The following is an 11,634-nucleotide window of genomic DNA, read 5'->3' on the forward strand; positions in this document are numbered from 1 at the left end:
TTTTCTTCATTTGTAGCATTTGTACTCGATGTCACTTGCTTCCTTTTGCCAAAGTAGGGAAGTACGGTGAAAGTGATTGAAATTAGACACATATCTAAAGATACACATGAAGCACATGAATTTAACTGGGAGAACAGTAGATTCTTGTCTATGATTAGTAGGTCTACACGAAGAGACGTTATACAGGTAAGCCTAAGATTATTACCCACTCAAAAAGCTTCAAAAGACAATGATTTAGGTATGTGGGTACCTCGATCAGAAGTTTGAAGGTAGGGGAGGGGGTGACGAGCTTTGAATAAATGCGAAAATGTGGATAGAATGAATACAGAAAGAAAGAAAACGAAAAAAAAAGTGAAAAAAAAACGAAAATATGAAAGGGAGGAAATTACGTGAGATAAACTTAAGTAGGCCTAACAGATCCAGGCGGGACATCTTAGCCTCATGCAGAGTAGATTTTAAAAAAAGAAGAATTAAGAAGATAGATAATGAACATAATAGTGTCACACGTAAATGGAAAGAGGTGAAAATATCAGATACGTCTTGCAGTAGGCATATTGATAAATGCCGGAAATGACTTCGTTTGCCCATTTTGCATTTTCTTGGTTTATGTTTTCATTTATGAGCAACATCATCGATTTCCTATTGTATTTTGAATCACAGCCCAACTGGAACAAAAAAACACCCAAAACAAACCCATCAAGATCAGTAACAGTCACGAATTTAGTTACGATTCTTGCAGACTGTATCAGTGCATTATAATCGACCACTGAAACATACTGGTAGAATACATTGCGCTTGTTACAAATAATCAGCAATCAAAATAAGATGTAAAATTTGTATCACCGCAATTTTTGCGGCTAAGTCCCGTCCAGTTTGTGCAGGAGTGTGTATCGTACGCTGCCCTAGCGCTACACGTGTGTGGCGTGGGGCTCTCTAAAATCTGATGCAATACCTCGCGCTGTTTGACCGCTCGTGGCGCGCTACTCCTCTGTGTCCAGTCTACGATGTGGTGCGCGACTTGACCTACCCACGACACGAGATCCTATGCACGCAGCGTTGCAACGGGAACTGGCTTTTGTGCATGCCGCACGTTGCGATTATTGCATACATGTGTAATGTGTGTGCTGTGAGTGTGATGTATATTGCATCAGGTACAAGCCGACTATCTCAGCTGGGAGCTTGCTGGTCTACCGTTATAGGCCTATAAATATCCTGAAATCTATCGTTACAGAATCACGATAGGAATATACGGCAGCAAATTGCAGACTTTCGCAACTCTACCCGCTTTGCTCATCACAGAAGTGAAAAATCAGCAAGATACAAGATGGTAGACGAAGTTCAAGACGATCAAGTGGAAGCGGTGAGATTTTCGTTTGCACAACTCATTGAGAATTGTGTGTAGATTGGCATATGTTTTAGAATGTTGGTGGTTGTAGGCCCCAAGAATTTGTATGAAAGGCGGCAGTGTCAGTGAATTAGATGGCAAAAAATCCCAAGGACCCTCGGCCGCGGCTCCACATCATCTGTAAGGAGAACGTGATTGGGCGTGATTGTGTGAACACACGGTGAAGTAACGTTATTTTACTCTTTAAAATTGCTTGCTTGTCTTGTACTACAGTATGTCGGAAGCGTCGGTTTAACACGTTAACGTTGTCGTTAGCTGGTCAGAGAAGTTAGAGACAAGACGACATCATCGTGAAATAGTCCACCACTCCGGACTCCATTCACCGCCATTCATTTCGTCATAGCCATCAGTGACTGCTTTCAACCTCCATACTGGACTTTGTTTGCACATAGTGAAGACGCACACGCAGAACAAGAGGGGACAGATATATATCACGATTTAGCCGACAAGACATGTTGTATTGTTGACAGATAGAAATCTAGTTTGTAATTTACTGGCTAGTGTACAGTGTAGTGAGTAGTAGCAATCTACTTTTTGTTTGTTTGGGGTTTTTTTGTGTGTGCGGGTGTGTGTGTATGTTTTACTTTTAGAAGATCTAACGGCTAGAATCTAACAGTTACAGATTCTAGTGTAAAATCCAGGAATGGCAGAAACTGTAAATTAAGCCTGCCTGGACACCAGGCCCTGGCAGCTCGTGGGGAATGGGTTTGACCATACATAGTCATGTCATCATTCTATTCATAGTGTAAATTTACATTGGTTCTCCCAGTTCTTCGATCAAAGCTTGCCCTAACCCTTTTTGCCGAGGAAGAATATCTCTTCGGGAGAGAAGAAAAGTGTTCCGACCAGACGTCTTCAGCAAACTCTGCATTTCGTGTTCATTCAGTGCAGTTGTTTGTCCCTCAAAGTCATCAGCTTTCACTTCGCAGGCGTGAAAACTTCAGCCTGTTTCTTTGGATACATTGCATACTTTGTACTGATATCAGTGTGGCACCTAACCGCACCAGCGACCTCGACACACAGTTACAGCGCCCCACGTCGGGGTTATGTGGCACCTTGCAACATACACCTGTTGTATATTGTGCAAACAGAAAAATATGAACATTGTGGTGTGGTTTGCGTATAAGAGAGAGAGAGCAATTACAAGTGGCGTTGTTTATTGTTGCCATGCTAGCTGACTCGTTTATCAGTTATGATTACAGCTAAGAATAAACTACCATTTTGCGAAATTTATTTCACAGATCTTTGATCCTTCAATGAAGAAGAAGAAGAAAAAGAAGAAGACGCCGTTCGACCTCGATGCTGCGCTCGGTGGTGAGACCCAAAATGAAGAGGCAAAGGGGGAAACGGGTGAAAGCGCTGACACAGTTACTACGGCAACCAAACCAGCAGCGGATGCTGATGGGGAAGAAACCACAGAAAAGTCAAAATCATCAACAGGTAATTAATTACAAGTCATATTTACAAGAATATTCACAATCGAAGGGGTGATTACCTGCATGTATATCATGGTGAACTGATAGGGATGGTTATTTTCAGTTATTTATTCACAAGGAAACAGACTGTTATATTTAATATCAGTTTGTTATTCATTGTGAAAAGACTAAATGTAAATCTCATGCACACATTGTCTTGGTACATGTCGATGTGTGCCACAGCTTTATCTACAGCTTCATTTGTGTGTACATCTTGATGGCTGTGACTGCGGCCAAACTGGATGATGCAAGTTTGGGATTATGTTGTGTCAGAACTTTAATGTTTGTGTTCACATGAATGATTGCATGCTCAGAGCATCTAATTCTTGTCCCTGTAAACACCATGTGAGTGCCTATTTCATTACAACTGTGCCTCAGTGGCCCACTTCACACCTACTTGGGGATTAGAAGTCATTTGCTTCATATGTTTGCTGATTTATAATTTCTGAAACAGGTTTTATACACTTCACCTCCAACATATCACATTGATAATGCCCAGGAATGCACTAACACAATATACAACTGTATCACAAACTGATTGTGTCAGAGGTCCATGTTTCAGGCAAGAGTTCAAATGGTGTACATACAGAGTACAGTTGAACCCAATGAAAATGCAATCATTGCTTAACAATTCAGAAAATCGTCCAAAGCAATTATGTCAATACCACCCATTAACATAACAACATTCTTTGCAAATTGGATGATTTCTAAGGGCAATAGGCCTATGTTTGCGTGTCATTCAAATTTTACTTATTTCTGCACACAAAAATTTACCATACAAGTTTATTATCAGTGACTTGAGTACAAATGCCTCGTTGGTGTACTCATTGATACTGAATTAAAGTCAACAGCCATTCAAGTTTTGTGCTTCCATTAGACTGAAATTTGACTCCTTTTCTCTCTAGTCGATGACTTCGACCTGGAAGACTTCACAGCAATGAAGAAGAAGAAGAAAAAGAAGAAGACTGCCTTCAACATGGACGGCCTTGATGCAGCACTGCCAGTACGTGAGATCTCAATTTTTTGATTGCCTCTTAAAAGCTCTACTAGTGCGATTGACATGCTGTTTGTGTTGTTTTGTTCCATATGTTTTTTCTGTTTTTTTCTGTTTTTCTGTGCTTTATGTTGATCTTTTGTTTGAAGAGCAGATTTTGCCCATCACTTTCTTTGCTACTCCACAGAGAGGTGATTAGGAGATTGTGAATGGATGTTGAGGCATTTGAAATGTGCATCAAGAAAATAATTTGTCTTGAAACTGTAATCAGTGCCAATTTGGATGATGCAAGTCCACCAAGGGGTATCACATTAGAACTGATGTATTGTGATTATGTGATTACTTCTGCCAACATGCTATCTCAAGATGTGCTAAGTATTAGTACTCATCAGAGCTCACATTTCTTGTTTTGCAGGAAGTGGATGACTCGGGCAGTAAGGTGGAGCCAGAGCCGGACACGACGCAGCCAGCAGAAACCCTGCCTGAGATGGAGGACATCGACATCACACTCATGAAGAAGAAGAAGAGGAAGAAGAAGAAGCGCACGGAGGACATGGAAGGAGAGGGGGAGGACACCGCCACCGACGGCCAGAAAGTGGACGGTCAGTCAGACTTCTTAGGGTAGCACATGTTCTGTTGTCCCATCTACAGTTTATTTTATCAAGTCTCTATCATATGAACGCTGCCAGTGTGTCAGATTTTCTTTTTCACCTGTTTATTGTGTGTGTGTGTGTGTGTGTGTGGGTGTTTTCTTTCTTTTTTTTTTACTTCGTATAAAAATTGCAATTTAACTGTTTTTCTACTGAGGTGAAAACAGAAAATCAGTAAAATAGGAGCTGCCGAGATTCATAATGAGGAAAGTGATCCACTCTCTGAACAAGAAGGACAGAAGCATTACAAGGCCAGAAAACTTGTGGAGTGGCTATCCAGTGCGCATATACACTAATGAAAGGCAGTAATGCCATGAGTTAGTAATGAAAACCTTCAGATAAATAAGTTTTCAGATTACATCGTGGCATAGGATGTTTTAATTTCTGTGCCAAAGGAGTTAGAAATTTACATCACAACAGCATTGAAATAAAATTGTGGGCTCCATTCCCTTTGACATTTATTGTCCACTTCTTTTAGAGTGGCCATCTTTCGAAATTTCAAGTGACATATATGTGAGATAAATTTTGTCTCATTCCATAAAGGGAGATTTACAATTTTGAAATTGTTTAGGACATTGTGTGATTCTGTGAGCAGAATTGGCGATGATTATCTAAAGCACAGCAGATACAGATAATGGTTTTGAAACCATGACTACTAGATCATATTTTATTTGTACCATAATTATTCTCATAACTTGTTTCCCCCAATTATTTTTTGGCTATGTAGAGGATTCAGAGTTGAAAGATACAAGCGGCACAACCTGGGCAGGCACAGAAAGAGACTACACATATGATGAGGTGAGTGGAGGGAGGGGGAATGTTATTCTCATTATTGCCAACCGGCAACAAGTACCACAAAGTTGGAGAAGTTTTACTATTTTTGTCAATGTTGTTGTTGTTGTTACTGTAATATTAGTCACAAGCATTTATCATTGACCTCTGTGATCCCCACTTCCTGTTCATATTGCTTGATCAGACTACAATTTGTTGTATCTGACGCATGTGATTTACAATTGCTCGTCTCTTTTCTAGCCCACTTTCAAGCTTGTGTTTACCAGTATATTGATTTTTAAGAATCAGGTTAGCAGGTTGTGTATTTTAAATCGAATTTCATACTCCCTTACTTTTTCTCCCCAGTTAGACAATATAATACAGCATTATTTGTCATGAACATGAAACAAATATTTGCCATGTACATTGTAATGATTGTTGGGGACAGCATGATGGCAGATGAAAAGTTAATCAGAGATGCCTACAAAATTACTAAAAATAGGAATAATGTGTTGCATATGAAGTATACCTTCATCCGCATGTCTTGTGCACTTCATCACTGGTATCTTACAGCTTTTTCTGTAACGCACATACCCGTATCAGAGCTGTCAAGTCTCCCTCAAAAGCTGAGATATTTTTTATTTCCCAACAAGATGATATGAAAGTCTCCCTGATTTTGGATTTTTTTTTTTTCTGTTCACACAATGCATGTGACACAAAAGTATCTCCTGGTTTATGTTTTAGAACCTCCCCAATTTTGATGTGCAAATGTTGGGACCCCTGTCATATGCGTATAAATTGTTGTAAAAGTGGAATTTTCTGCACATTTCACGTGACATAAAACGAGCGAAAAAAAAAATCACATGAATTCGTAATGAGGGCCAGTTACTTTGTACATGTGCTGACAAAGCTCTTCACTGCCTTGGCAGTGGTGAGCTGTTTGAAGTGCTCACTCAATTGCTATAACCATCTGCAAAATTGAAAATATGAAAGTTCATGTTACTCAGCCGAGCCCAAAATATTAGTCCCACAAAAATATCTACTTCTACAGTATATATTGCAGTCTGTCCATGGGAAGCAATTGTAAATCTGTTTTGCAGGTTCTTTCTGTACATCAGGCATGAGATTTCTCCGCGGATCCGCGGATTTCCACGGATTTTGAAATTCTGGGGGGAAAATGCAGAGTCGGGAAAATTTCCGTGATTTTCCTCTTTTTCTTTTTTCTTTTTTTTTTTGCAGCCACCATATCTCGCCTTGTGTGAATGGTGATGAGTGCATTTGTCAGCGGGCAGCGGCAGCTTGTGCGATGTTGCATGCACGATGATGCGTGAAATGGATGTGAAACGTGCGTGTCGATCAACTTCTAGCTACTGTAGCTTGCAGTGTGGTGTGATATGATGCACACATGTGTGAGGCTGTAGCTGCGTATTATCAAGGAACTTCGGCATGCATGCTGCCGCAGCATTCAGCGCGATGCGTTGACCGAAAGATCGGTCTGTATCTGTCCATCGGGGAATGTTCCGCGGAGACTGCGTCTGGCTTCACGGATCCCCTCCGTATACGGAGGACAGCGGTATGGCAAAATATGAAGAGTCCTCCGGACAGACGGATCTTTCTGTCTACGCGATGCGCTGCTTTTGTATCCCGCTGATTACGTTGGCGTGACCTACATTTGCCATCGTGATTTTGTGGACCGGTGAGAATATTTCTTTCTTCAACGAGAAAATGAAGACCCTCGATAAGGATGACCCTCGGGCCTCGTGTAGCGGATATTGACAAAGATGTCTCCAATACAGTAAATTCAAGTGGCAGTGGTTGGAATATGAAGTTGATCTCCCAGAACCAGTTTCGTCTTCTAGGCCAGCGAGTCAGTCGACTTCCTCGGGACCTGGAACTTGTCATACATCATCCGCCGCAAGGATTCGCTTTACATTCTGGACTTCATCTAACAATACTTCATTAAGTTTTGCTTGGTCTACATTAGCTGTGTATGGACTTAACCGGGTCTACAAATTTTTGTACCTCCTGTAAGGTATAGTCTAGCTGTTGCATGGACTTAGAGACGGTCAACAATGCTGAGCTGCATGTATGATTAATTTTCAGCTGTCTATACATACATGATTCTCTACATGGACCAAGATCAGCAATACTTTGCCTGGTCTGCACACTGTAAACTGTTAATGGACTAAGGTAAAGACAGCCAACAATGGCAATGCTAAGCTGTGATTTATAACACCTTTTTTTTTTTTTTTGTACCCGTATGAACTGAATCCAGCAAGACGTCACCTGGTGTACATTACTGTGATTTATTATGGCCTCACATTTGAGTAGGTCCTAGGTATAACAGTTAAGCATACTATTCCTTCCTTTAGATTTTGCAAGTGTCATTCATGAGTTCAATTATCACCATGTTTCTCTGTAAAATGTACCTCATAACAATAGTAAATTTCAGTTGTAAAATGTATTAAAATGAGTTTTTTCATACCTTAAATTTCAGAAAGTCCTCACCGTGTGAGGGGGGACACCCCCCTCACACACCCTCCCCCCGCTTGGTCGCTCCGCTCCCTCGCAAAGTCCCTCCTCTTTTTTCACTTTTCTCTGCCTCATGCCTGGTACATACAGTCCTTGAGTTTTACCTGTAAAATTCTGTGTATTTTTGCAGATTGTTTCCATACATACTTTAGGTTTTCCCTATGAAATTGTGTACGCTGATGCTGAATCCTGTTTTTCCTGAAAACTACCAAGACATGGTCCCAGATTTTCACTGAATCTCTCTCGCTCCTTGATGCTTGTTGCCACACAAGGACAAATCTATTGAGCATCACACTCTCTATCTATTCTTTGAAACTTTGTCTTGATGCTCCACATTTGTGTCTTGTCCACAGCTACTGACGAGAGTCTTCGATATCATGAGGTCAAAGAATCCAGACATGGTGACGGGTGAGAAGAAGCGATTCATCATGAGGCCACCGCAGGTCGTCAGGGTTGGAACCAAGAAGAGTTCCTTTGTCAACTTCACAGAAATTTGCAAAATGTGAGTATAGAGTAGTTGTAGAAGTCCGAAAGTTTTGTTGTCAAGCAACTTGTCTTCTAGCATTTGATGTTTGTGGGCGTCAGTGATACAGAATTGTCAAGTTGGATCTCGTGCCAAATGAAAGAGTGGTTTTTCTCTCTTCCCAGGTTGCACAGGCCCACCGAGCATCTTTTGAACTTCCTGCTAGCTGAACTGGGAACCAGTGGCTCCATCGATGGTAACAACCAGCTGATCATCAAGGGGCGCTTCCAGCAGAAACAGATGGAAAGTGTGCTTAGGAGATATATCAGTGAGTACTCTGTTAATATATTTTTTTAATCTATGGTAGCATATATCTCACAGTGCATTCAAGATTTGATACTAGTAGCTTGTCAGTCATAGCAATGTTAACGTCATATGTGGCCATGCACCACAAAACCAACAAAAAGTCGCCAGACATGGATTTGTAGTTAAGAGCAGATTCTGAAAGAGCAGACTCTAAGCTTTAAAATGATGTACAACTCAATTCAAATGGACTCTCCTAAACTACCGGTATCTAAATATTGGAAAGCAGGTACACACTCTGGAGGGTTTGAACAAGGAAGACAGGCTCTAAAGTACAAGAGTCTATTCAAGGGCTTAATCTTTACCAAGCTATGCCAGCTGTGTGATGAATGGAACAAAAAACAGGATGTTGACCACTGGAGCAACAACAATGAGAGGATTATCAGATTTGGCTGAAATTGAGCATGCTTCATTAACACATTCTGTAGATTATTAAAGCCAACTTTCAATGCAGCAGCATCATTCTTTTCAAAGTTATTGGAGTTGAAAGTTAAGATTATCAACAGGGTTTTTAAGAAATGAAAAGAGGACTCTATGAGAAACACCTGATCACACTGTTTTACCAAAAAATGTTCGAGAAAAACTGCTGAAAACACAAGTTCTTGTTTGTTTCATGATCCCAAACTTTACCATAATGTAGAAGAAGACTTGCTCTTTCAGAAATTATGAAAAACTCAAGATTGATTAGGTTGCCCCATTTCACCTATTTTCAGTCCTCGCACTAAATCAGTGCCTGCATTTTTTGTTTGTTTGTGACGCATGGTCACATATATACAGTGCCTGAGCCAGCGAAAAATATTTAATACTAAGAAACCATAGACATGTGTAGTGGTAAAAAAGAATGTGTACTCATGGGTTGCATGGAACCAGAATTTTTTTGTTTTGTTTTGTGTATATTCTTTAAGTTTTGATTGGCACTTCTCTCCTGGACTATTGCTGAATTGTTTTTGTTTATTCTTTATTTTTTGTTCCAGTAGAAACTACATTGGTTGCACTAAATCTCTCTGTTTCACACACTTGGGTGATGGGGGATGCAAATCCTAAGAAGATGTAATTAGTATTAGCTCCAGTATGGAAATAGTTATTCTGGGAATGTTTGCTTAAGAGGAAAAAGTACATAAAAGATTGTCAGGTGTAGCAGTGATGGATGGTGTTAGTGATTGTGACAGATTGTAGAACAAATCTGTACTGAAGTCTTGATCTGTGACAGTGAATTTACATGTACGTGATCATGGCTAATAGATCTTTTTTTAAAGCAAATTCCGCAACTTTGCAAAATTTCTTTCCTTGTTATGTTTAGAACCTTGTACTTATTTTTAGATGGTTCATTGTATATACTAGTCACCTTTAGATAGGATTGGCTTCCTCTGTAAGTTTGAAGAGTTTTTAATCCCCACCCCTGTCTCTTCTATCCCATTTTTCCTGTATTCTTTCAGAGGAGTACGTGACGTGTCATACCTGCCGGTCGTCCGAGACCTTCCTCCACAAAGAGAACCGACTCTTCTTCCTCCAGTGCGAGAGGTGTCAGTCCCGGTGCTCGGTCGCCAGCATCAAGTCGGGTTTCCAGGCCGTCACGGGCAAACGAGCGCAAATACGTGCCAAGGCGAACTGATGGCGGCGGGTTGTCGTCTGTTACGTCGTTTTCATCGTTGTTATCATCGTACACATATTTTTGAAAGGACCTCAAGGAGCAGGGACTTTTCACTGTGTACTGTGTCCTCACAATGCAAATGGATGCAGTGTAGATTTGACCTTACTTCTGTTGTAGACTCAAGTTTGATAATTATCATCAATTCAATAGTCCCTCGTACAGCATTTTCAAGCAGAAGTACCACATCAGGGGTGTCCTTTTCACCTCTTCAGGTTCTCTGTGTGCAACCTCTCCAAAGTCTCAGATGGCAAGACAAGAATTTTGGACAAAATATCCATGAAAATGTATTTGATTTCATGGGATAAATGTCCTTTTTTTCCTTCAGGTCCCTTCTTCCTACTGGGAATCCTCAATGTGGATGTTAGATAAGTACATGCCCAAAGTCAAAGGGATTTCTCAGGACCATTTCGTTTGTACCACATCAAATATCAAAAGTGTTCTGAAAGGTGGCAAAGAATATGAATGTTTCTGTCACACTACAATATAATCTGTATAATGCCATGTAGAAACATGTTCTCCCCGAATGGGACGCATTTCTACCTGTTCTGATCAAAATCACACTCTAATAAAGAAATATGTGTCATTTAAAAAAAAAAAAAGATTCACCGTGATACATTTAAAAAAAGAAACAGGGCCCTGTTGCATGAAAGTTGAGATCAAACAAAAGACAGAAAATTAAACACAATTCTCTTAATACTCCATTCTGATTGGCTGATACCTGATTTATGTTTGATTTTTTTCTGACTTGTGTTTGATTGCATTTCTTCATGCAACAGGGCCCAGGTGTCAGATGTTGTTAGTACTCGACCAATTTGTCACTTAAAGAGATGTATGCAAAATGTGTTATTCACAATGGCTATGCCTCTCTCGTATAGATATCATTTATGAGACATGGAGGCTGTGAGGTTCCACATCATTTAAAGGCGTCATGTCGAAAAGGGCATAGCATGCACAGGCATATTATATCATGTCTCTTTGGTCTGATGAGAAATAGTGGACACATCTGCATTCAACATTTCCGTCAACAGCACTACTCCATGGCATAGATGTCGGTTCCAGCTGTAGTGATATTGTGTGAAGTCTGCAAAGAAGTCCATGCACCTTTTCAGAGACTCCAACTCTCCCGTTTTTCGACGGGAGATCTCCCACCGAAAGCCCATTTTCGCAAGATCTCCTGTCCTCCCGCTTGACATTAAATTTCTCCCGCCCAGGCTCTATGTCTTTTGCTTGTATGGTTTTGTAGATGCCAGTCAATTTCAAATGCATGCATGGATAGTATCTGCATATGATATGTGAAATTAAGTTTTAATAAGCCATAATATATGATTTG

The 11,634-nt window shown here is 40.4% G+C and overlaps 1 protein-coding gene across 1 annotated transcript; it reads left to right on the forward strand.

Annotated features, from left to right (window-relative positions):
- Window positions 1-1,172: 1,172 nt before the first annotated feature.
- LOC139726893 (eukaryotic translation initiation factor 2 subunit 2-like) lies at window positions 1,173-11,634 on the forward strand. The gene is made up of 8 exons (XM_071637891.1): window positions 1,173-1,360; window positions 2,647-2,845; window positions 3,786-3,883; window positions 4,290-4,476; window positions 5,252-5,322; window positions 8,181-8,329; window positions 8,476-8,618; window positions 10,090-11,634. The coding sequence occupies exons 1-8, from the start codon at window positions 1,325-1,327 to the stop codon at window positions 10,263-10,265; spliced, it is 1,059 nt and encodes a 352-aa protein (XP_071493992.1). The 5' UTR covers window positions 1,173-1,324; the 3' UTR covers window positions 10,266-11,634.

The sequence above is a fragment of the Diadema antillarum genome, unplaced genomic scaffold, assembly GCF_040938485.1.
Source record: "Diadema antillarum isolate AM-2024a unplaced genomic scaffold, OU_Dant_1.0 scf00000017, whole genome shotgun sequence".
Classification (NCBI taxonomy): Eukaryota; Metazoa; Echinodermata; class Echinoidea; order Diadematoida; family Diadematidae; genus Diadema; species Diadema antillarum.

Excerpts from the sequence above, each read along its gene's own strand:
- LOC139726893 (XM_071637891.1), top strand. The coding sequence starts at position 1,325 with ATGGTAGACGAAGTTCAAGACGATCAAGTGGAAGCG. Across the intron at positions 3,884-4,289 it reads GCCTTGATGCAGCACTGCCA|GAAGTGGATGACTCGGGCAG; the intron begins GTACGTGAGATC and ends CTTGTTTTGCAG. Across the intron at positions 4,477-5,251 it reads CGACGGCCAGAAAGTGGACG|AGGATTCAGAGTTGAAAGAT; the intron begins GTCAGTCAGACT and ends TTGGCTATGTAG.